Below are 26,210 nucleotides of genomic sequence, written 5' to 3' on the forward strand. Positions count from 1 at the left end.
CAAATACTTTTTTTTAACACGTTTGCGAAATGTGCTGCGAATAGTGTTAGTAGTGAAGAAATAATAGAACAAAACGTCATGCCTGACGCGGCACTTTTTCACGCATCTCGATGTTTACCACGTCATATCTCCTGAATTATATGTCGCAAAGAGACATAAATTTGCCGGCCCATTTACCGATATATGTGGATATTGTATGCGAAATATGTTGCGATTAGAGTTAATAGTAACGAAATAATACATTAAAACGTCATGCCTACTGCGGCAGATTTACGGTCTGTACTGAGAAAATTTAGTAAGCGACAACCTTTTTTCCCTTTCATTATTTCGTGGGGGTTTCATTATTTTGTGGGGGGAGTCAGCGAAAAACTTTTTTTTGTAAAGGTTTGAAATTGTATGTAACGTTTGTTGCTAGTCACTAAGTGCTCTCATTCTCAAATAGTGGATGCATAAATCTGGATATTTTCCCATGGTGGCATCTCATTGTTTATGACATCATATCTCTCCAAGAATGTGTCTTATTTCTTTTTCTTTCGGCTAGGAACACACACACACACACACACATATATATATATATATATATATATATATATATATATATATATATATATATATATAAACAAAGATGATGTGACTTACCAAATGAAAGTGCTGGCACGTCGACAGACACACAAACGAACACAAACATACACACAAAATTCAAGCTTTCGCAACAAACTGTTGCGAAAGCTTGAATTTTGTGTGTATGTTTGTGTTCGTTTGTGTGTCTGTCGACCTGCCAGCACTTTCATTTGGTAAGTCACATCATCTTTGTTTTTAGATATATTTTTCCTACGTGGAATGTTTCCCTCTATTATAACCATATCAAATATATATATATATATATATATATATATATATATATATATATATATATATATATATAACAGAGGGAAACATTCCACGTGGAAAAATATATCTAAAAAGAAAGATGATGAGACTTACCAAACAAAAGCGCTGGCAGGTCGATAGACACAAAAACAAACACAAATATACACACAAAATTCAAGCTTTCGCAACAAACTGTTGCCTCATCAGGAAAGAGGGGAAGGAGAGGGAAAGACGAAAGGATGTGGGTTTTAAGGGAGAGGATAAGGAGTCATTCCAATCCCGGGAGCGGAAAGACTTACGTTAGGGGGAAAAAAGGACAGGTATACACTCGCACACACACCCATATCCATCCACTCCGGTCTTTAAATATGTCTGCTTGTGTCTGTATGTGTAGATGGATATGGGTGTGTGTGCGAGTGTATACCTGTCCTTTTTTCCCCCTAAGGTAAGTCTTTCCACTCCCGGGATTGGAATGACTCCTTATCCTCTCCCTTAAAACCCACATCCTTTCGTCTTTCCCTCTCCTTCCCCTCTTTCCTGATGAGGCAACAGTTTGTTGCGAAAGCTTGAATTTTGTGTGTATATTTGTGTTTGTTTGTGTGTCTATCGACCTGCCAGCGCTTTTGTTTGGTAAGTCTCTCTCTCTCTCTCTCTCTCTCTCTCTCTCTCTCTCTCTCTATATATATATATATATATATATATATATATATATATATATATATATATATATATATATATATATATATATATATATAATAGAGGGAAACATTCCACGTGGGAAAAATATATCTCAAAACAAAGATGATGTGACTTACCGAACGAAAGCGCTGGCAGGTCGATAGACACACAAACAAACACAAACACACACACAAAATTCAAGCTTTCGCAACAAACTGTTGCCTCATCAGGAAAGAGGGAAGGAGAGGGAAAGACAAAAGGATGTGGGTTTTAAGGGAGAGGGTAAGGAGTCATTCCAATCCCGGGAGCGGAAAGACTTACCTTAGGGGGAAAAAAGGACGGGTATACACTCGCACACACACACACATATCCATCCACACATATACAGACACAAGCAGACATATTTGAAGACAAAGAGTTTGGGCAGAGATGTCAGTCGAGGCGGAAGTGCAGAGGAAAAGATGTTGTTGAATGACAGGTGAGGTATGAGTGGCGGCAACCTCACCTGTCATTCCACTATTACCTGATGAAAGAATACAATAAACACAAATGTTGTAATTGGGAAAATGGATAACATCTGCCAGTTTTGCAATGTGAAAATTCAGTAGAGAAACACCAGGATTCTATTGCATGAATGGAATGATTCGATTACTACCACTGAAAACACCTCAGCAGGAATTTTTACATTACGTGACTGGGGAAACGTATTCCCTCCAATATCCATTAATATTTCTGCATGGAGAGGAGATGGATATCACTGTAGTATGAAATAAATCCAACCTGAAACAGGTATAGAAACAAACAAAACAGTCACTTCCATGGAGTTCTGTGCCTACTGTTTAATGATCAAAGACAATGAAACATACAATCAGATTCTCAACACTCTGTGTTTATTCCACCAATTCCTTGTAGATATGTAGACAAAAATAGAAGAGGAACAGATACTTTACATAAGACTGAATCAGAAGAAATTACACACAGAAGAATACATCCACTTTCAAAAGGCAATCATAAATGATGGAAACATTGACGACGTTGGAACAATGGTAATCTTACCCGCATGGTACATAGGAAGTCTGAGACACATGCACAAATACACTTAAGATGCCATGACCTACCTAAGAAAATATGGACAGCCTGACCTCTTCATAACATTCACATGCAACTTGTCATGACCAGAAATTGAAGAACAACTAAGATATGGACAAGTCCCCACATATCAACATAGCATAATAGATTGAGTTTTCCAACAAAAACAAATGAGATTTATCGATGTCCTCATAAAATACCACATCTTTGGAACCATTATATGCTGGATGTACAAATCAAATGGCAAAAATGAGGACTGCCTCACACACACCTTCTCATATGGCTACAGGAGAGAATTCATCCCGCACTTATTGACAAAATCATCCAAGCAGAATTTCCCAAAAACATCCAGAACTGAACAAAATAGTAGTGAAAAACATGATTCAAGAACCATATGGGCCATTAAATCCCAATTCACCATGTATCAAGGATAGAAAATGTACAAAAAATACCCAAAACCATACTTGGATGACACATAAACTGGAGTTGATTGCTATCTAAAATACAGAAGACGATCACCCTTAAATGGTGGCTTCACAGCAAAAATATGAATACAAGGCAGCAATGAACTGAAAATAGGTAATCAATGGGTAGTACCACCCCAGATCACGTAAGAAACAGATTGACCGTCCTTAGGGCGGAACAGGCAACCGTAAAAATAGTTTCCCCGTCGGTCAACAGATGTCACAGGTGACGCTACAATGCTAACTGACCTATCCATGTCGCGGAATTGGCAACGCTGTATGTTCGGTGACGTAAATGATGCTGATTTGCGTTCGGCTAGAGCGCTGTGCGCGAAATGCATTCGTCACACTGCTGACTGTAGCTCATGATCGGCCGTGGTTTTTCCCGAGTTTTCAATCTAAGAATGTAGATTAGCTCCTGTAATTCTACAAACCAAGTATTATTTCTCACAATCATATGCGAAATGAAATAAATGAAAAGTAACACACAAACATTTCTCGCGAGTTACTGTTTAAATGTAGACTGTATTGCAGTCGCAAGGGTTTTACACTCGCCTTCCATGCCGTCTTTTTCTCTTTGCTATACAGCTCTTCTGATATGGATTATGGTGGTAAAAAAGATCTCCACGTGCAGGTTAACACTAGAAAGTTTTCAAAATCCGCACTCGGTTATGATGCGAATTAAGGCTGGACATATTTCAGTGACAGTCATTTCAAATTTAAATTCTTTTACTTTGCATGTAACTTAGCGTAAATGATATAAGAGTGGCACAAAACGATGAATTTTGGATTGTTGTTGAAAGGGCGCTGCAAACGCGGTAATATACAAGCGAAAGCGTGTTTTTCAAGCATATTCTGGCGGTGTCAACTTTGAAGAGCCACAGACGGCAAACCATAATTACATTAAAAATTTACTTTGTACAGTTTAAAGATAACCCGCAAATATTCGCAACAGACATACGCTTTTATCTGCAACACAGTTATTACTGGGGATATCCGCACTCGAGCAGACCTGTTACTATAAATAGTGTTGTTTTCAAGTGAAAGCTGTGAGAGGATTATTAGCGCACAGATAAAAAAAATTAAAATAGGCAGCGTCTATAGTTTGCATGCTATGCTCGTTCTCTTCTATTCTCTTCCCTTCATTCCAGTATAAAAGCTCGTTCACACGTATAAACGAATGGCAGTGAACATTGACGAATTATCTATGAATACTTGTTTGCAGCAGTGTAAACGAGGTTTTACACTCGTTCACTTCGTTCGCTCTAGTATATACCAGGATTTAGAGGGACCGATGATCTAGCAATTAGATGACGGCTATTATTCATTTATTTCACTGTTGCGATTTCAGCTCTAGAGCCATTTTCAAGTACCAAGGGAAAGGTCTTGTAAGGTAATGCTTCTTAAATTGTTTACCAAATGTTACCACACTATGCTTTGCATTTTGTTATCCATATGTTATATTGGTTTCAGTTTTCACATTGCACACAAAAATGCCTCTACACCCAAAATTACGATAGTGAAGTGAATAAACAGTTTTAAAAAGTCCAAATCGCAGCAAAGATTTCATTTAAAAATTATATGATATGATTCTTGTACAGGAAGGGCTGCCACGTTATATCGAATATAACATCGACAAAATTTAAATAGGATCGAATGCTTATGGCTCTTTATTAATTCTTACTCGTAACTAATTTATTGATTTACCTGAATTTAGAATCTACTCGCGTAATCTTTCTTTATCTTTGATGGGAAATCTGAACATTTTTAGTTCAGGATATGTTCGTCTACTCCCTCCACAGTTGATATACTCGTAGGTCCTCGGTATGACGACTTGATCCACTACCAACGGTATGTCAGAAACAGCTGTACTTCACAGACGCTAAATAGTGGAAAGCTGCACGCGTTCGGCCGATGTTGCCACATATTTCACAGAACAAAGTGCCATCTAGTGGTTGATTCCAGAAGTAAGGGTGTGACGCTGTTGCTGCCTGGTGGTCGTTCCCTGATAAGGGTTGCCTACTAGACCAAGCGATCGGACAATCTGTTTCTTACTTGATCTGGGGTACCACACAACATACTACTTTCCAAAATGTTCCAAGCACACATAAACATAGAATACTGTAATCCAACAAAATCCATCAGATATATCTGTAACAATATTATGAGAAGGGAAGTCACCTGTGTGCGACTCAGCAACTCTGCTATATGGTGAGTAGCAACTTGCCTTCTCATAATATTGTTACATTCCATCCTGGATTTTCCATTGTTTGAAATATGTCTGTAAGTATGTGAACAAAGGATATTTCAAATCGCTAAAAACAGTGAACAACAAAACAGAAACAATGAGATCCTCTTGTACCAAATGGGAAGATACAAAAGTCACTGCTAGAAAAATTGCAAGTGAACCACCTCAGGACACAACATCAACAGGTTTTTACCAACTGTGCCAAATGGATCCATTCGCAAAAACATTACTATATGTCAATGTCCTTACCTAATACATGTGGGGGGGGGGGGGGGGGGAATTTCAATGACCAAAAACGAGGAATACCAGTAGGTGATCTGGCACACTAGGCTGAGTATATATACTATGTGATCAAAAGTATCCGGACACCTGGCTGAAAATGACTTACAAGTTCGTGGCGGCGTTGGCCCACCCTTAGCCTTCCACTCTCACAGGAATACGTTCAATCAGGCGCTGTAAGGTTTCTTGGGGAATGGTAGCCCTTTCTTCATGGAGTGCTGCACTGAGGAGAGGTTGGTCGGTGAGGCCTGGCACGAAGTCAGCATTCCAGAACATCCCAAAGGTGTTCTATAGGATTCAGGTCAGGACTCTGTGCAGGCCAGTCCATTACAGGGACATTATTATCATGTAACCACTCTGCCATAGGCCGTGAATGATGAACAGGTGCTTGATCATGTTGAAAGATGCAGTCACCATCCCCGAATCGCTCTTCGACAGTGGGAAGGAAGAAGGTGCTTAAAACATCAATGTAGGTCTGTGCTGTGATAGTGCCACGCAAAACAACAAGTGGTGCAGGCCCCCTACATGAAAAACACAACCACACCATAACACCACTGCCTCCAAGTTTTACTGTTGGCACTACACATTCTGGCAGATGACACTCACCGGCTTTGGCCATACCCACACCCTGCCATCAGATCCCCACATTGTGTACCATGATTCATCACCACACAATGTTTTCCCACTGTTCAATCATCCAATGTTTACGCTCCTTACACCAAGTGAGGCATCATTTGGCATTTACCAGCGTGATGTGTGTCTTATGAGCAGCCGCTCGACCATGAAATCCAAGTTTTCTCATCTTCGCCTGACTGTCACAGTACTTGCAGTGGAACCTGATGCAGTTTGGAATTCCTGTGTGATGGTTTGGATAGATGTCTGCCTATTACACATTACGACCCTCTTCAACTGTTGGTGGTCTCTGTAAGCCAACAGACGAGGTCAGCCTGTATGCTTTTGTGCTGTAGTGACCCTTCACATTTCCACTTCAGCATCTCATCGAAAACAGTGGACCTAGGGATGTTTAAGAGTGTGGAAATCTTGTGTACAGATGTATGACACAAGTGACACCTAATCACCTGACCACATTCGAAGTCCATGAGTTCCGCAGAGAGCCCCATTCTGCTCTCTCACAATATCTAATGAGTACTGAGGTCGCTGATATGGATTACGTGGCAGTAGGTGGCAGCACAATGCACCTAATATGAAAAAAGTATGTTTTTGGGGGTGTCCAGATACTTTTGATCACATAGTGTACCGTAAATTTGAACAACACCGAATATTTTTATTTCTAATGTTGCTACATGAAACACGGGGACCATCAAGTTTCACAGATCACAAGACTGTTGACAGTTACCTATGGCAGACATACAGAGAAGCATTCCAACACTTAACACCACTGGAAAATGGCAACCACTGGGAATTAACACTGTAAGAAACCTCATTCACAGCCTCAGCTGAACAAACCAGAGACTAATTTGCCATAATTCTAACATTGTAACTCTTCGAATGCAAAACAGCTATGGGTCTCTTTCAAAGAGAGTATGAGTGATTACATACTGTACCAAATATGACAAGCTCATCTTGAGCTGAGCACTGAATTCAATGACAACATCTCCAATGAAACACTCACTCAGCTAGAAGCTAAATGTTTAGCAATAAACAACCAGACCTTAGTACAACCTGGGATGCAAGCATCACAAAAAGATGCTATTAGTGTGTTAAACTTTGAAATTACAAAGGAAAAAAGCTACAATATCAAAGAAACTCTATTAATACATTGCTCACAACAAATCACTCCTCAGTGACAATTGAAAGGAAATTTACAATGTTGTCATGGACTTGAATGACAACAACATTAGCAGAATTATTTAGTTGGATGCACCAGGTGGCACCGGTAAAATGTCTCCAATAAATCTATTGCTGGCAGAAATACATGCTAAACAACAAATTGCACCTGCACTCGCATTGTCTGGCATTGCAGCCACACTTATGGAAGGAGGATGTACTGCCCATTCTGCCCTACAACTACCACTGAATATAGCTGAAGAACAATTTGCAGTATGTAAAATCTCAAGAGCATTTGGCTGGGGTGAACTTCAAAACCAAGCTAAAATTATCTCCTGGAATGAATGCTCAATGACACATAAAAAATCACTTGACGCCATGGACAGAACATTATACAAGACTTGCAAGGAAACTCTTAAGTGATGGGTGGAGCTCTATTCATACTCTCAGGAGATTTTGTTTTGTCTTTTGATAGTTCAAATTTCACATTTTTTGTTAGTCACAGTATTCGTATGTGGGCCAGAGATGTGATTTTTTAAAGCATGCACTGATCTCATCTGCTGGTGTTGACTTGGAGATAACTGGAAAGTTATCCCCAAGTCCACAACAGCAGATGAGATCAATGCATACTTAAAAAAGTCACATCTCTGGCCACACATAAAAACACTGTGACTAACAAAAAATATGAGAGATGGACTATCAAAAGACAAAACAACAGCACATTTTGCTCAATAACTCTTATAAATACATGAAGTCATATATCCTACTGACCAGATGACTGGCCTCATTAAACTCAACAGTAATTTCTGCAACATAGCCACTGGTGAAAACAAACCCATCAACCAAATTTTTCCAAACATTGTTCACAACTATACCAATCGGGACTGACAATTTGAAAGGCCCACTAAAAATAATACTGTCAATGATATCAGCTTTAATATTCAAAAGAAAATTCCCAGTGAAAAGAGAATATATAAATTGATTGACATGATGGTAAATGTTGTAGAAAGTGTAAACTTTCCTACAGAATTTCTAAACTCTTTGCAAGTACCAGGAATGCCAGTACACTTCCCCAACTTAAATTGTATCTCCAGTGATACCCCTCAGAAATCTCAACTCACCAAAACTATGTAATGGAACAAGGATGATTATCAAACAGCTATCGAACAACATCATTGAAGCCAAACTTATGACTCAAAAGGACAAAGAACACACGCTATTTATCCCCAGAATACCACCGACCTCTACTGAACTGCCATTTCGATTTATAAGACTGCAAATTCCAAGCAAATTAGCCTACAGTTTTACAATTAACTAAGTGAAAGCACAAACTTTAAATATTGTGACATCAACCTCAAAGACTCCCAATTTTCTCATTGTCAGCTATTCATAGGTTGCTCTCAAGTAGGGAATTCAAAAAATTTGTGCATATATACCACACATAAGAAAATGAAAAATCTTGTTCACAAACGAGTATTGTAATTAGTTATTTCAATAAAAGTCTTTTGCCTCTTATACTTCAAGTATTGCAAATAGTTAGAATATGTTTTCAATGTTTTTTTACCTCTTATACTTTAAAGATTATCCTTTTATTCCAACTACCACACAACCTCATATCAACTCCCTGAGTGAAGCTGGGTACCATAGGTAGGTTATGATAAATGCAGATAATGTACAGGGCTATACCTATTTAACAGAAAACTAGATGTAACACAATATATCAGTTAGGAAATCTGCTACAGTAACTAAATCACAAACGGTTATTTAACACAAACTGCTCGTAGATTATGCAATGGACATTGGTACCTTCTGGAAATTCTCAAAAACGCATGTTTATTTGTGCTGATGTATAATGAAATACCTGCATAATGTATTCTTTGGCTGAATTCTCAGCTCCGTGAGTCACATGGCCACTACTGTAGTCAAAATTCCATCTGCATCCAACCACATTTGGTCATACACAGTCATTTATATTTAATAAATCATATTCATTAAAATTATTCATAACCAACTTTTCATTCAAAACATACAGTCAAATCATTTATGGATTAAAGCAGAACTGTTTCATAGTAGATGAGTTGTCTTGGCATTTTTTTATACATTTTTCTCTCTCCCTAGAAAATTATTGAGGAAATTTCTAGCACATGGTGCCACAGCTGTGATATGTATTATTGTGTGACACTGCACCCTGTTATCTTACATCTGCAAATACCAGAGATTCACTTATGAAGTGTACAAGACTAAAGTCTTCAAGACTGTGCCCAATACCAGTCTTCACACACTTTTATCTCAATTCATGAATGAAGGCTTCACTAGCACCATAACCCATCATTTTCAGCACCTCTTGTTAAATGTGTACTCTTCTTCCTTATAAATAAATACTTGGTTTTAGTTTAGTGTGTCGATTGTTTTACAAAATGTAGGTGCTGTCACTTTACAGAAGTTTATGGAGGCCCACAAAAGCCAAAATTAATTTACCTGGAGCAGGTGAATTTTGATTTTTACCAATGTGAAAGCTTATTACCATTTTTGTCTTACCTGTCCCTGTCTATAAACCATATACTACATATGTAATTATATTTCTTTTTTGCACTATATACTAGTTCTTAGAGTTACAGCACCGTGATAGGTGGTATTTAACCTGGTCTGGCACTACAGTCAGTTGCTGTATCTCCGGCACACATCTCAATAGCCTTATCTCTGCATGCCACTTTCCCTGGGGCAGTGAAGAATGTGGTATTTTTCTCAGAGCACGCCGTGCCGGTTCCAACCAGGCCACACCAACTTTTGCCCCTGAGGCATCCACCATGTGTGCCACTCCTGGCCACCCCCAGACAGAAGGCTGCAGGGACCACCTGGTAGAGGACACCTGGGGCAACAGTTCCGGATCTGATGTCACTGCCACTATTGACCGAGGGTTCAGCCTGTAGAAGATACACAAATGACCACTCCCATGGTATAGTCAATATGCGTTTTGAATCATTTCATTAATGCTGTGTCACTGTGTACCAATTTACAAGTTTATCAATGTAAAAAAGTAACTTTTTTAAATAACTGAGAAAAAATTCTAATGTAGGTTTGTTGTTAGATAAAATTGCGTAACGTGTAGGTCATATAACCGATTTGGGGATTACATTTTTTGAACTAATGGCTGCTGAAGCACCTGTATTTGCTTGTCTTACAGCAAGTACAATGTTTGCCATCACTATGCAGAAATTATCATTCAAATTGGAGGCCAGTAATTGGAAAGCGTTACCATTTCTGCTACATTTGTTATTTGAAAACTCAATTTCATTTATCTGGTAATTTTTTCTCCTCCAAATTGTTACTACTATATCCTTCTAGTGCTTTATTTCCCGCACTTACTGAATTTGTTTTCTGATTAAGGATTGGAAGATTTTGTGATATCATACTAAACAATTTTTAATTCTTGCTTACTGTCTGTTCTTTAAATTAGATATAACATTTCTCTTCCTGGCAAAGGAATGCAGGATAGTCAATTTGAAATTCATCATCTTTTCATATTTTTAAAAAGATTTTTTTTTCTGATTGATATCCAAGTTTATGAAATTTGCCTTGTCTTCATAGGTAGTCATGTGTGCATCTGATGTTATTACACTTAAAAAGAATTCATTGAACAATTTCACTTTCCAACGGGATTAAGTATAATATCATTTTCAAATGTAATTTTCAAAAACTCTTGACTTTATGCTTTGGCTCCTAATTCTGATCAAACAACAGACCAAACTGCTTTTGTCTTCTTTCTACGCTGCAGAGTAATTATTTTATTTGCGAGTTTCAAGCTGCCAATACAACTTCCCTGCATATAATTTTATAGACTTTAATACACACTAATAAAATCAGGATTTCTGTTACATTTCACCTCACTGTGGAGTTGTCTCTTCCTAGCAATAGAGATTAACATAGTCAGGAAAGTTGTGGTGGAATGTAAATAATTTAGGAGTAAAGGTGAACACTCACTAAATAGTAGAAATGTTGAGTCATCAACAAGCACACAAAAAAGAATGAAACCTTGTTAGCTCTTCGATGAAACATAAATCATCTTTTAACAATCCACATGCGCATGCGCGCGCGCACACACACACACACACACACACACACACACACACACACACACACACACACACACACACACACATGCACACGCACACGCACACACACACACACACACCTACAGAGCTACTTTGTGCCAACTGAACAATCAACTGCACTTGCGGGCATATGTATGTGTTCTATAGCACATTAAAGTAAAGGATCTGTCTGAGAGCTGACAAGTTTTCATTCTTTTTTATGTCCCTGTCAATGACTCAAAGATTTTACTGTTTGGTGAGTAGTCTCCTCAGCAGTAGAGATTCTCATTTCTGCTGTAATCCACTTTGCTTTACTGTTTACTTTCTTTTGTCAAGCCTTGGGAGGACAGTTTCACTGAAGGTATTTTTAAAAAAATTTAGACCTTATCATAGTGTCTGGTGCTTGAGCTGTAATTGTCTATGGGCCAGCTTAAAATACTAAGTTCATTGCAGAGAAAACAAAACAATTGTTTTCTGAAATATAGGTTTTCTGTTCTATACTTTACTTTATTCGTTTTTCGACCCACAATAGTAAGAGCTGAATGATCAGAAATATTGCATTTTGATTGATAATTTTTAATAATGTTATCAACATATGTCACTGACCTGTAGCATGAAATCAGATTTAAAAATTAATTCATGAAATTTTGCAGTATCACTGCTCTGCATTAACACATTTAAGTTAAAGTGCTGTCATCACAATACATTTTTTTTCCTTTTGAAAGTTTCTAGAAGACATTGGAATTTAGCTAAGAATAGTTTTGTAACACTTATTTCAGAAGGTAATTGTTTTTAAATCACTTAACATTTTTCACACCTTTTTATGAAAAACCACCAAAAGTTTTGACTTTTCATCACATCCGGCAGACTGCTATGTTAAGTAGGTCAAACGTTCATATTAGTTTCTGCCTTTTATCAAAGCCATGGAACACAATTTTAAGAAGATTTTATAGATTACACCTGAGCAGACAAGAAGTTCCGTACTGGCACACCAGCGGGTTAAATTAAATTTTTGTGTAATCCACTGAAGCAGGTTTTTAAATGAGAAACAATAGGAACAGAAAGTAATCCCACTTTAAGCTCCAGTCATCTGCCACAGATAACAAAAAAATTGAAACTACTATAAAGTTTTACAGCAGTTTTTGGTGGTATGGTATATATGAAAAGGTCAGATTGTTTAGCTCTGCAGAGCAACTCTCAAACATGCTTCCTTTATTTAAATAATTGAGGCATCAACAAGAACACAGGTGCCAACAGTAGTTCCACTTCTTTCAAAAACTGCTATTTACCTTAAAATTATTCACCGTCATTAGTTGGTTAACTCACTGCTAGTGTTGTGACCTCATGTCTTCACTCATTTCTTAAGTAATTGAATCTTTGATTAGACATCTACATCAACAGCAATCTTCAGCTCTTCTTAATATAACATGAAAAGGTAGACTGCACTTGATCCAATCATCTACTTGCTGCTCTTCCTCAGACCTTCTGCCTTTGATTTTCATTTAATGCTATTTAAAACTTTTATGTAACCTTCTGTTAACCAGTGCTCATTTTCAGGAGATAATTTTCATATTTACACATTCTGAAAGAACAATTCTAAGCTTGTTGATTTGAGAGTTATTATGGTTTCTAAGTTCTATAGTTAAATCAATGTTATAACTTGCTTTTATATTTTTTCTTTTGGATTTTTCATTCCTACAAACATTTTAAGGAATGGTAATGAAATTGCCTAGTAAATCCTGTAAATAGTGAGCTGACTGTAGCAAAAGAAATTGTGATTCCTCTATAAATAACTACAAGGACAGCTCAAAACAAACCTGAAGAACACAAACATAAATCTTAATACTTGAAATGCTCTGGAAGATGATTAAAATATTTAGGACTTTAAAATGTTTTTATGCTTCTGGGAACAGTCTTGGATACTTAGCTTTCATATCAGCTTATCAGTGAATGGGTTGTGTAGCTCTTCAGAAATAAACTTATCTAACATTTTGAAACATGCCCCGTATGAACACATACCATTATCAAGACAGTTTTTGTGGTACACTGATTATTAAGTGACATATCTGACACATTAGAATTTATCTTTCACCTATTTATTTCTACAAAGACATATATAAATCTATTGTGACAAAATCTCATTCAGGATTGATGTAAGCCTGATCTAAGGGTGTTGCAAGACTAACTGAGCAGCTGTGGCTACCAGTGCTGCTGCTAATATAACATGCAACAATTACAAAACCTTTCTATGTGTTTTTTGAACTGTACATAATTAAGCTTAAAAATTAAAACCAAAACTTCATGAGACTGACTACAAAGTCTAGTTCAAAAAATATTGGCAAGAAGTTTGATGTAATTAGTATTGTGAAATAAATCAGTTTTCATATCAAAATAGCATGAAATATTCGCTGTTAATGGTTGATCAACTACATCCTTTAATTACTTTATAATTATACAATGACTTTTAACACTAACATGATTTTGGTGTCTTTATATTGAGTTCTATCATTATTACTATGGTTTTCATACCCTTTTCTTACAAATAATATTCTCAGTGTGTATTTACATTTGGTCTAACGTATTTTGAGTTTACAGAACAATGTTACTATAAGGCAAATGGATTTTATATTATGCACATAATTTCGTCATAAGTTAATGAATTTTCATAGATATGGTTAAGCATAATACAACACAACTGGAAGTTCTGCATGTATGTAACAACACATACATATCATGTAATAGCATCAAAGTCTTCAAAATGCTTGGTATCAGTCAGTATGTTATATATTTTCCCATTCTGCTACATTACAACTTGACTATCTCAACTGCAGTCGGTTACTGTGAACATGATTGCATGATACAGGAGGAGGGAAGTCAGCAAAGGAGAAACTGACAATAAATACAACCATATTCACCACCTACAGTTAGGTGCAGCAACTGTGGACACATGTTTTATGTACTTATTCGTTTCTAAAGCCACCTATGGCAGAAAAGGAGAAGAGCAGAGAGGAAACAGACTGGTGGGTGCATTGGCAGAGAGCAAGCACAATGAGAGTGAAGGGACGTGAATTTGGAGGAGTTTATGGGACAGAGAAGGCAGGTGTGGGGCCAGTATGTTATCATAGGCTCAGATAATTTTTGAGAGTGAAAATTGTGTTGCAAGAATAACTCCCATGTGTCCTGATGAAGGATGTGGTTCAGTTGTTCTAGTTCAGGGTGTTATTGAGTGATAAAGAGGGCGCTCCTTTGCAGTTGGTTTTTGGAGGTGGTGGCAGGATTTAGTGTGTGTGTGTGTGGATATAGTATGGGAGATCTGCTTGTGGACTAGGTGTAGGGGATAGTGCCTACTTGTGAAGGCCTTCGCAAGACATTCAGCATACTGGGTGAGGGATTTTTTGTCACTGTAGATACACCATCCATGGTACCACGCATGTTCCTTGTGCAGCCATCTCTTGGCTCACACTTTCACCAAAACCTCAGGTGACACTTCACTCAGCACACCATTACTGCACTACTGATTTGTTCTGGGCACTTCTGACACATTGCTGCAACAGCCAGTCACTCCACCCTGCCCTGCTCTACACTGGGTCCCCTCACAATATAACATCAGACATCTCCCCAAGCCATGTCAGTTTCTTAAAAACAATCCAAAAACATGGTTCATGTTGGTCAGCAATATCCTGGACGTACATGACATCCACAAAAATGATGTCAGATTCATGTACCTAATAATCCACCTACATGATCACACAAACTTGATGAGTGACTTGATTTTGACCCCCCATCCCCTCCAAAATATGCCAAGGCATGTGTAATTATCACTGAATGCTTGTCTTGCTCCCCTGAGAATGCCACAAGATACATCTACCATGACAAATACATAGCAGACAAATCCCCTTCACAGCTCTAGTAGAGATTAACATGCTCTTGTGGATCTGCATGTGATGCCTGATGTTGCTCTATAAACATTAGGGATCATCAAACTGCCTCATGAAATCCAGCTGCAGCTACTATCACATGCCACGGAGCTATTAGATGCTCGACTCTGGCTCACTGATCATGCTTATCACATCATTCACCACTGTCAACTCCTGCCTGCAACAAATCACTCTCAGACAGGCAAGGTTTGTGGCAGTGCCCCAACCACCACTCTCCTCCATGCTCATATGTCAAAGGTCATGCAAGGTCTTGTGCAATGCCACACAGCATCTTGCTGTCATCTGGAGGCCAGCCCTTGGCACTACCGGCCCCATCTACTCCAGTTGATGACACACACTCTGCTATTGCTAGTCACCAGCATGATGTGACAGATGATGTGGGTGACACCCACCTTGCCCCACAAACTGTCTACCCACTATGCTGGTTTCACATGACATTCAGCAATGCTGCAAGAAACTGTCAACTTCTGTGCATGTGGAACCCAAACTCACCATGCAGGCCAGTTGTGGCACCTCATCCCATGTTGCTACAATAGGACACTATCTCCAGAGTCAAGTCATCATCCTCAGTGCCTCTTTCCACCAACAGACTTTATGTGCTTGATTGAGCAAATAATATAGTGTTCCTCACTGATGTGGGTGCAGATTTGAGTGTCATCTCTCTATCCTTCACTCCTCTGAGCTTTCTCCCAGTGTCAATAGTTCTCTGAGTGGCTAACACCCCTGATATCTCCATCCATGGTGCCACCAATCTTTGGCTTCAGCTAATGCTGGATCTTCATTTCTCTTGGACCTTCCACATCACCGGTGTGGAGGGCCCTCTCCTTAGGATAATTTTTTGTAAACAGTTTGGTCTCTCCCCCAACCTATGTTCTGCTGTCTTACTCCTCCATGCATTGGGCACATACATCCCAGCTCCCTCACCCCTTGCCTTCCCGCATCTGTGGTTCAGTGTGACCCCCTTGTTTGCACTAGCTCCCACTTCTCCCACCTGACAGCTAATCTCATCAACTCACTGACAGAGCTCATGACTAAGTGCCAAGACATTGACACTTCTGGTATCAACAACAACAACCTCTATCAGTTGATTCTCGATGTGTCAGCCAATCTGGCACATGCTTTCTGCACAGTGTATGGCCATCTCCTGTCGAGGGTTCCAATTGTGTGTCTGCTGCGAACACATCACAGTCTTTACTGTAGATACTTCAGGTCAGTGACTCACAAACTATCAATGTTTCGTATGAAGCTATATGTACAATGCTCCCAAGTACTACAAAGACCCTCACTGGTATGATATCTGGCGGTACCTGCCACAGATTACCCATGACGGCAGGTCCTCCTGTCTATTATAAAGCTAGGCATCTTAAAGCAAAAAAATTTTGTCACGTGAAGGCTGCCATGCAAGAACTCTTAGGTGCAGGTATTGTGCACCCATCTGACAGGAGTTGGTCATTACTCATCCACCTGGTTCCTAAGAAAGACAGTACCTTTAGGTTCTGCAGAGACTATTGCAAGCTCAATGCATGTAATGTTATGGACAAGTGTCCAGTCCTTCACATTTAGAACTTTATGCAGCAGCTCCATGACACAGAGTTCATTAGTGTTATTGATTGCCAGAAAGCTTTGGTTTACCAAAGCTGTACTGTTTTCCTTACTTTTTTGCTACATTTACCTAAATGATATCCTCATCCTCTTTGCCTCCACTGAAGAGCATGAGTGGCACTTACCTCGGACAATGGTGTAGAGATCAACCATGAAAAGTCACAATTTTGACATTATCACTGCACTACTGATGTGTTCTGGGCACTTCCAACACATTGCTGCAACGGCCAGTCCCTCCACCCTGCCCTGCTCTACACTGGGTCCCCTCACAATACAACATCAGACATTTCCCCAAGCTATGTCAGTTACTTAAAAACAATCCAAAAACATGGTTCATGTTGGTCAGCAATATCCTGGATGTACATGGCATCCACAACAATGATGCCAGATTCATGTACCTAATAATCCACCTACATGATCACACAGACTTGATGAGTGACTTGATTTTGACCCCTCCAAAATATGCTAAGGCATGTGTAATTATCACTGAATGCTTGTCTTGTTCCCCTGAGAATGCCACATGAAACATCTAACATGACAAATACATAGCAGACAAATCCCCCTCACAGCCATAGTGTATCTGCCTCGGCCTGACTGTCAGTTCCATAGGTGTCTGATGTCCAACTACTTAGCTCTCATTAATGAACTGTCTCTACCTGAAACTTACCATGACCTCAGGTGGTTTCTTCACATGGTTAACTTTTTACAGTGTCATATTCCTAATGCTCTTGCTCTCCAGGCCTCTCTGACAGATGTCCTGGGAGGTAAAAACACTTCTGGTGTGCAAGGTGCAATGGTCTGAAGGTATGAGGTGTGTGTTTAGTGACCCCAAGATAGCTCATACAAACACTGTCACCCTTGTGCACCCAATTTACAGTGGTTGCATCTCCATCACAACATGAGTGATTTTTTGATTGGCACTGTTTTGCAACAACATGTTGGTGACACCTCACAGCCAGCACACTTCTTCTTTTCTCAAAAAAACTTTCCTCCTTGCAATGCAACTCGTCAGCCTTTGATAGAGAAGTGTTAATGATTTATGAGGCCATCTATTGCTTACTTAAGGACATAGGAGAGGGAGAAGTAATGATATTCACCAATCTCTGACCAATGGCAGATGTGTTCCATAACACTGCAGCTGGCTTCCCACCACACTGTTTCCAGCACATGAACCTTATCTGCTGACACACCACAGAAATCCACTACATTAAAGGAGTCAACAATGTCACGACTGACTATAGGTCGTGTATTCATGCTATTTCTTCCCCACTTGATTTAAATGAACTAGTTTACCTGCAATCACAAGACCCTGACATCCAAAACTTGTTACATGATACCTCTCCCTCATTGATTGTGTCTAGGCGCTCAGTCCGGAACCGCGCGACTGCTATGGTCACAGGTTCGAATCCTGCCTCGGGCATGGATGTGTGTGATGTCCTTAGGTTAGTTAGGTTTAAGTAGTTCTAAGTTCTAGGGGACTGATGACCACAGATGTTACGTCCCACAGTGCTCAGAGCCATTTGAACCATTTTTTTGATTGTGCAACCATTTTACCTTCCCCTACAGGAGCTAGCACATCCTGGTATCAGGCTACGAAGCTCCTTGTGACCCAACATTTTGTCTCACTGAGAATCAAAAATGATGACTGTCACACTAGGGCTTGGGTTTGTTTATCCCACCAATGCAGCAAAGTTGGTTGACACACCCAACCTCCTCTAGAACATTTTGAGATTCCTAAAAAGGTCAGTTTCATCTTGGCCTCATAGGCCCACTCTCCTCATCTGATGGTTTAGGTACATTCTTTCCATGATCAACTGCACTAGCAGATGGGTGTAAGCAGTGCACCTGACCAACATTTCGGCCAACTCAATCCTGTGAGCTTTCATCAGTATGTGATTCACCCACTTCAGCTGACCCTCTTCCATCATGACTGACCAGGAAAGGAATCTGGGTCACTACTTTTTTCCATTCTATGTGCATTGTACAGTGCCAAAAAATTCCACACAACCACATCTCATGTTCAGAGCAACAGGCTGGTCAAGCATTGGTACTGCATTTTGAAAGCAGCTGTAATGTGTCACAGCAGATCCTGGCCCAGAGGGCTACCTTGGATGTTACTCAGTGTATATACCACTTTCAGTGATGCATCCCCCAACCATGCACTCATTCTACACCCTGTGTGTTCATCCACAAGGAACTTGACTGGTGTGAGTTTATTATGAGCTGTGATGACTCAGTTCAGGCAGTTTTTCAGCCCTCATAGTCATGATCACACAGAGAACTTCATCATACAGCCAAATGGTGGACATTTACCCGAATGGCAAGTGCCAAACTATAGCACTCAGCAGAGTCAAACTGGTATCGGACTCAACTCTGATCTGGATGGCCTTATCCCTAGTGCCTCCTCCTCTGAGTATCTTAGCCTGGAGCCACACATACATGACTCACAAGTGTGCAAGTAGCCCTCAGATTCGATTGTTGTGTGTGACATGCCCCCCCCCCCACCTGCCCCCCCACCCCCACCCCCCGTAGTGGTCTTTCTTCAGAATGCTGCAAACTACAGGTTCCTCTGACCCTCTATGACATGCAATCAAGTGATTCCACTTTCCCATGTGGGCCGTCCTCCGCCTCCACCACACTGGCTGCAGGACTGTGCCATCTTGGCTGCACTCCATGAGAGATGGTTCAGTCATGTCTCTCTCCAGGGCCAACCATGACATGGCTGGTAATGCAGACATTCAGAACACTGACTGGTCGCTATCTCTGCCTGCCGCCCATTGCACTGACACTTCTTGTCCTCTCCTATGTCCCATACTGCTGGGGGAGGGAGGGTGGTAGCCTCTATGGTGACTATCAATAGTTACACCACCGACAGTGTTTGGAGCTTTAGCTGAAGCTCTTTGAATGGATGCTAATCAGATGCATCTTTTGCTTGTTTGTACTGTTTATGTCTCTTGCATCAGTGTATAATGTAATAAAACTTCAATCTTATAATCAAGTGGTGGATCATTCTATTCTCCAGTAAATATAGGATCTGATTTACCACAGCTTTAATTGGGGTTGGAGGTTATGTTGGACTTCTGAGATAGGATCACTCTGGCTCCCCAAAATTCACAAACCCCACAATCCTGCACACCCCCAATACTCCAACCACTCTCAGGAACCTGCTACAAAGGAGTGCCCCCTTTGTCATCCAGTAGCACCCCAGACTGGAACAACTGAACCACATCTTTCATCAGGGCTTTGATTATCTATAATTATGCCCTGAAATGAGGGACATCCTACTGACGATCCTTCCTACTCTCATAAAGTGGTGTACCATCACCCACCCAACTTCCACAAAATCCTAGTGAATCTCTATGCCACTGCCAATTCCATCCTTTCACAACAAGAATCATATACCTGCAGAAGATCCAGGTGTAAGACCTGCCCAATTCACCCACCCAGCACTTCCTATTCCAGTCCTGCCACAGGCTTATCCTACCCCACCAGAGTCTGCATCACCTATGAAAGCAGCCATGTCATATACCAGCTCTGCCACAATCATTGCAAAGATTTTTATAATGACATGATTACAAACCAGCTGCCTACCACGATTAATGGCCAACACAAAACTCTGGCCAAGACCAAACTGGACCACCCTATGGCACAACACACATCTGAATGTAACATGATTTTACGGTTACACATTGTAGGTATTCTCAGTAATCTGAGCTAATGATGAACCAGTACCATTTGGGTTTTGAATGGGCTGAGCTTTAACTCTATATCCTACACATATTTTGATAGTGCACACAGATCAGTATTGAGATTCTCAACAGCTGTCTTCAAGTTTATTGATTTTGCACTTAGACACAACAGAAGGTCAACAGCATACCTGTGATACACGTAGTAGGACAAAATTGATGACACATCATTGATATACAATGAAAAGAATATAGGAGTGATGTGAACAAAACAAAGTGATGAATTCCACAAATAGGGCTGTTTACATGCTGCTGAAGGGACACATGGGTCAGGCCAGACAGTGAGACTACTGCGCATTACCAGCAGCAATCATAGATCCAAGATTAGCATGTGCCTCTCACCATCAGCACAGTGTTCCCCAGAGGAACTTAGTGCCTTAGCACCAGGTTTTGTCTGACCCTTGTGAGAGGCCAGTGGGTCAAATACCATGCACAGTGGTCTCCAGCTGCAGCTGCTGTGAACGTGTGCAGGGCTGAGGGACCTATCCAAGTGTCATCACCAATGGAGAAGTAGCATGCCATTTATGTTGCAACTGTGACCTACAGAGGCCACTGGCCATCCACAGGCCTGCTATGAGCAATGCTTGATCCCTACATAGCATTCTCTTGCCAGGGTGGAAGCTGCTGTCTGTACATCAGTTTTTGCCAAGGTCAACAGAGTGAGGTGTCTTTTGCCTTGCTAAGACAAAGCATGAAACAAATTTAAATAAAGCATTCTTTATTGTCACCAATGTTTCCACTGGACTCTCTGGCCCATCACCACCATCATTCACCCCTCTGAGTGCAACTGCTGTCTTCAGAGTGGTGTCAGAGGAGCCAATGCCACTGCAGTCACTAGTGGAGTGTGAGAAAGCTGCTGCATGGTGTCCAAGCCACAGCTTACAATATCATTGTTTAGGGTGAGTAAGATAGTTTTGTTCTTTTGTGGTGACAATAATGGGGCCAAGGATTAGGGGGTATGGTAACAGCAGGGTTACATTTGTAAAATCATAGAAACCAGTGGGCTTATATCACAGTATAAAGGTAATTCTAGAGATGAATAGTTACAACCTGTCAGTTGTACACAGTGCAATTTGCCTGGATGTTCTGCCCCCACATCACTGAAACTTTATTTTTCAATGTAGTCTCCTTGTAGAATAGCGCATTTGGTCTAATGATGTTCCAGTGCCTTGATCCCATCTGAAAAATGAGTTTCCTCCAGGTCTGCAAAATAGTTGTCAACTCCGGCTATCAATTCTTCATTTGAAGTGAATCTTCGTCCACCAACAAAAATTTTCAGTTTTGGGAAGAGATGGGAGTGTGACAGAGCCATATCAGGTGAATAAGGAGGGTGTGGCAACAATTCATACCTTAGTTTGTGAAATTTTGCCATGGCGATGGCATATGTTTTTGATCCAGCATCAAGAGTCGTGGCACCCATCTTGCAGATAATTTTTTTCATTTCTTTCATTTCTAATTCTTCAGTTACAATGTGATATATCCTTTCAGATAACATCTGGCAAATGCGAGCAATTTCATGCACTTTCAATCAGCGATCCTCCATGACGATTTTGTGTACTTTTGCCATGATTTCTGGAGTAGTGACACCACTGCAAATTTAAATTCATTTGTTCACTTGGCAACAGTTGGACATGAAGGAGCAGAGTCCCCCAGTGTATTCTGGAAATCAGCATGAATTTCCTTTGCTTTCAGACCTTTCTTTACGAAGTACTTAATCACTGCTCGAATCTCGATTTTTTCCATCCTTGCAAATCACTACATGGGAACAACAACAGAGCCACGTCATCACCACAGCTCTCTTTCAAGAGGACTGAGATGGCACGTGTTTACAGGCAACAGTCCAATGAATATCACATGAACAACTTTTTGCATTAGTGCTGACCTCTTGTGGTGATTCCAAGAACTTTTCAAACCACCCTCGTAGTTCTGGGCAAATAGTTGCACAGAGCAGAGTGTCCAGCTGGCTCAAGATTAGGCAAAAGAAATATGTTAGGAGTACAAATAGGAATGGAGTGTTCTATCTTGTTTATTGTTAGGTTATTATTTTATACGTTTTTTTGGATTATTAATTTTGAGTCATGAAAATGAGTAATGGCGAGGTAATGGCAAAATAAGAGACACAAGGCGTCACCAGAGAAGGGGCATACAGTCACTGATATAACAGGTAGCTCAATTAAGGGTGGTTTTTTATAAACAACCAGCAGAGAAAAGTGAGATGATACATTTGCTTAAGTCACAGACTCTAGGAGTGGATCTGATTGTTGCTAATCTTATTTTCCACTTTCCTGGCAACTGAAGCCCCACATTTACTGATTATGTTTCAGTTGCTTGTTACAGGCCCTGGTACCATGTTACAAACTGTTTTATTTTTCCCCTCAGAGTGTAGAGACTTTATAAAATCACTTATTGGACTACTTTGCATTAAGGTAACGTTCCTATTCACTTTATTGTCTCATCTTGCCTCCCCAATGCCTTAGTATTTCCTTGCTGGACTTCTGTGGTAAGAGGTAATATATGAAATTTGGTATCCTTGGCATACTCTTGACACTGTGGATCTCGAAATGTTGAAGTCCCTAATGATTTCTGAAATGGGATGTCCCATGCATCTAGTTACAACTACTATTATGCATTCAAATTCTGTTAATTCCTGCTGTGCAGCCATAATTACATCAGAAATTTTTTCACATGAATCACGTGAGTACAAAGACAACTCTGCCAATGCACTACCCTTTTATTGTGTGTGTGTGGTATTACCACGATTTGCATATGTGTATATCACTATCCCATGACTTTTGTCACCTCAGAGTAAGTTTCCTAATTCTATCCACAAAGTCTTCTGCTGCTTCATTATGCCTTTTGGAAACAACACTCATCTGCTCACAGAAAAGCTGTGCACTGTTCTGTTTCCTACATCTTTGCTCTAATCCTGATGTGAGTTGATAAAATTCTCTGACTTGCACAGTGCCGCTATGCACCATACAAATGACTTCACTTCTCCTGTTAAACATAACCTTGCTATCTATAAAAATTACTTATTTGACCAACCCCTTTGCACTGAGATCCTCTGCTAATGCTAATACATCCTCAGATGACCTACCACAAAAGGGAGAATAAGTTCAGCAACAGCCACATCCACTCCTAGACTATGTGACTTTAACCAGTCTATCTTCTCTTTTCTCTGCTAGTTTTTTTTTTTTTAATCCAAAACCACCCTTAATTGAGCTACCTGTTTTACCAGTGACGGTATGCCTCTTCCCTGGTGACACCTTGTGTCTCTTATTTTGCCACTGCCCCAGTATTACTCATTTTCACTATTTAAAATTAGTAATCTGACAGATGCCAACCTTATTTCTCCCTTTTGTGGTAGGTCATCTGAGGATGTGTTAGCATTTGCGGTGGATCTCAGTTCATTGGTTGACTTAAGGGGTTGATCAAATAAGCAATTACTACAGATAACAAGGTCATGTTAAACAGGAGAAGTGAAGTCATTCATACAGTGCATAGTGGCTCTGTGCAAGGCAGAGAGTTTTGATCAACTCACATGGGGATTAGAGCAAATATACAGGAAACAGAACAGTGCACAGTTTTTCTGTGTGCAGCTGAGTGTGGTCTCCAAAAGGCATAATGAAACAGCAGAAAACCTTGTGGATAGAATTAGGAAACTTACACTGAGGTAACAAAAGCCATGGGATAATGATTTGCATATATACAAATGGTGGTAGTACTGCACACACATGGTATTAAAAGGGCAGTGCATTGGCAGAGCTGTCATTTGTACTAAGGTGATTCATGTGAAAAGATTTCTGATGTAATTATGGCTGCAGGACAGGAATTAAAAGTTTTTAATGTGGAGTTATAGTTGGAGCTACACTACTGGCCATTAAAATTGCTACACCACCAAGATGATGTGCTGCAGATGTGAAATTTAACCGACAGGAGGAAGATGCTGTGATTTGCAAATGATTAGCTTTTCAGAGTATTCACAAAAGGTTGGCGCTGGTGGCGACACCTAGAACGTGCAGACATGAGGAAAGTTTCTAACCGATTTCTCATACACAAACAGCAGTTGGCTGGTGTTGCCTGGTGAAATGTTGTTGTGATGCCTCATGTAAGGAGGAAAATGTGTACCATCACATTTCCGACTTTGATAAAGGTCAGATTGTAACCTATCGTGATTGCGGTTTATTGTATAGTGACATTGCTGCTCGCATTGGTCGAGATCCAATGACTGTTAGCAGAACATGGAATTGGTGGGTTCAGGAGGGTAAAACGGAACGCCGTGCTGCATCCCAATGGCCTCATTTCACTAGCAGTCGAGATGACAGGCATCTTATCCACATGGCTGTAACGGATTGTGCAGCCACGTCTTGATCCCTTAGTCAACAGATGGGGACGTTTGCAAGAAACAACCATCTGCATGAACAGTTCAACGACATTTGCAGCAGCATGGACTATCAGCTCGGAGACCATGGCTGCGGTTACCCTTGACGCTGCATCACAGACAGGAGCGCCTGTGATGGTGTACTCAACGACGAACCTGGGTGCACGAATGGCAAAACGTCATTTTTTCGGATGAATCCAGGTTCTGTTTACAGCATCATGATGGTCACATCCATGTTTGGCGACATCGTGGTGAACACACATTGGAAATGTGTATTTGTCATCGCCATACTGGTGTATCACCCAGTGTGATGGTATGGGGTGCCATTGGTTACATGTCTCGGTCACCTCTTGTTCACATTGACGGCACTTTGAACAGTGGATATTACATTTCAGATGTGTTACAACCCGTGGCTCTACCCTTCATTCGATCACTGCGAAACCCTACATTTCTGCAGGATAATGCATGACCGCTTGTTGCAGCTCCTGTACGGGCCTTTCTGGATACAGAAAATGTTCGAATGCTGCCCTGGCCAGCACATTCTCCAGATCTCTCAGCAATTGAAAATGTCTGGTCAATGGTGGCCAAGCAACTGGCTCATCACAATACACCAGTCACTACTCTCAATGAACTGTGGTATCAAGTTGAAGCTGCATGGGCTACCTGTACATGCCATCCAAGCTCTGTTTGACTCAATGCCCAGGCAGATCAAGGCTGTTATTACAGCCAGAGGTGGTTGTTCTGGGTACTGATTTCTTAGGATCTATGCACCCAAATTGCGTGAAAATGTAATCACATGTCAGTTCTAGTATAATATATTTGTCCAATGAATAACTGTTTATCATCTGCATTTGTTGTTGGTGTAGCAATTTTAATGGCCAGTAGTGTAGATGCATGGGACATTCCCTTTCAAAAATGATTAGGGAATTCAACATGCCAAGATCCACAGTGTCACCATAGACAACACAGTGGCTGATGGCCTTCACTTAATGACCAAGGGCAGTGGCATTTGCGTAAAGTTGTCAGTGTGAACAGA

At 40.3% G+C, this 26,210-nt stretch overlaps 1 protein-coding gene across 1 annotated transcript in view; it reads right to left on the reverse strand.

Moving 5' to 3' along the window:
• LOC126236022 (uncharacterized) overlaps positions 1 to 26,210 on the reverse strand; it is a 158,650-nt gene that overhangs the window by 56,140 nt on the left and 76,300 nt on the right. The window contains exon 5 of the mRNA XM_049945044.1: positions 10,058 to 10,340. Within this exon, the coding sequence (XP_049801001.1) occupies positions 10,058 to 10,340 (283 nt within the window). The remainder of the gene's footprint in view (positions 1 to 10,057; positions 10,341 to 26,210) is intronic.

Source organism: Schistocerca nitens, chromosome 2 (genome assembly GCF_023898315.1).
Source record: "Schistocerca nitens isolate TAMUIC-IGC-003100 chromosome 2, iqSchNite1.1, whole genome shotgun sequence".
In the NCBI taxonomy this organism is placed as follows: Eukaryota; Metazoa; Arthropoda; class Insecta; order Orthoptera; family Acrididae; genus Schistocerca; species Schistocerca nitens.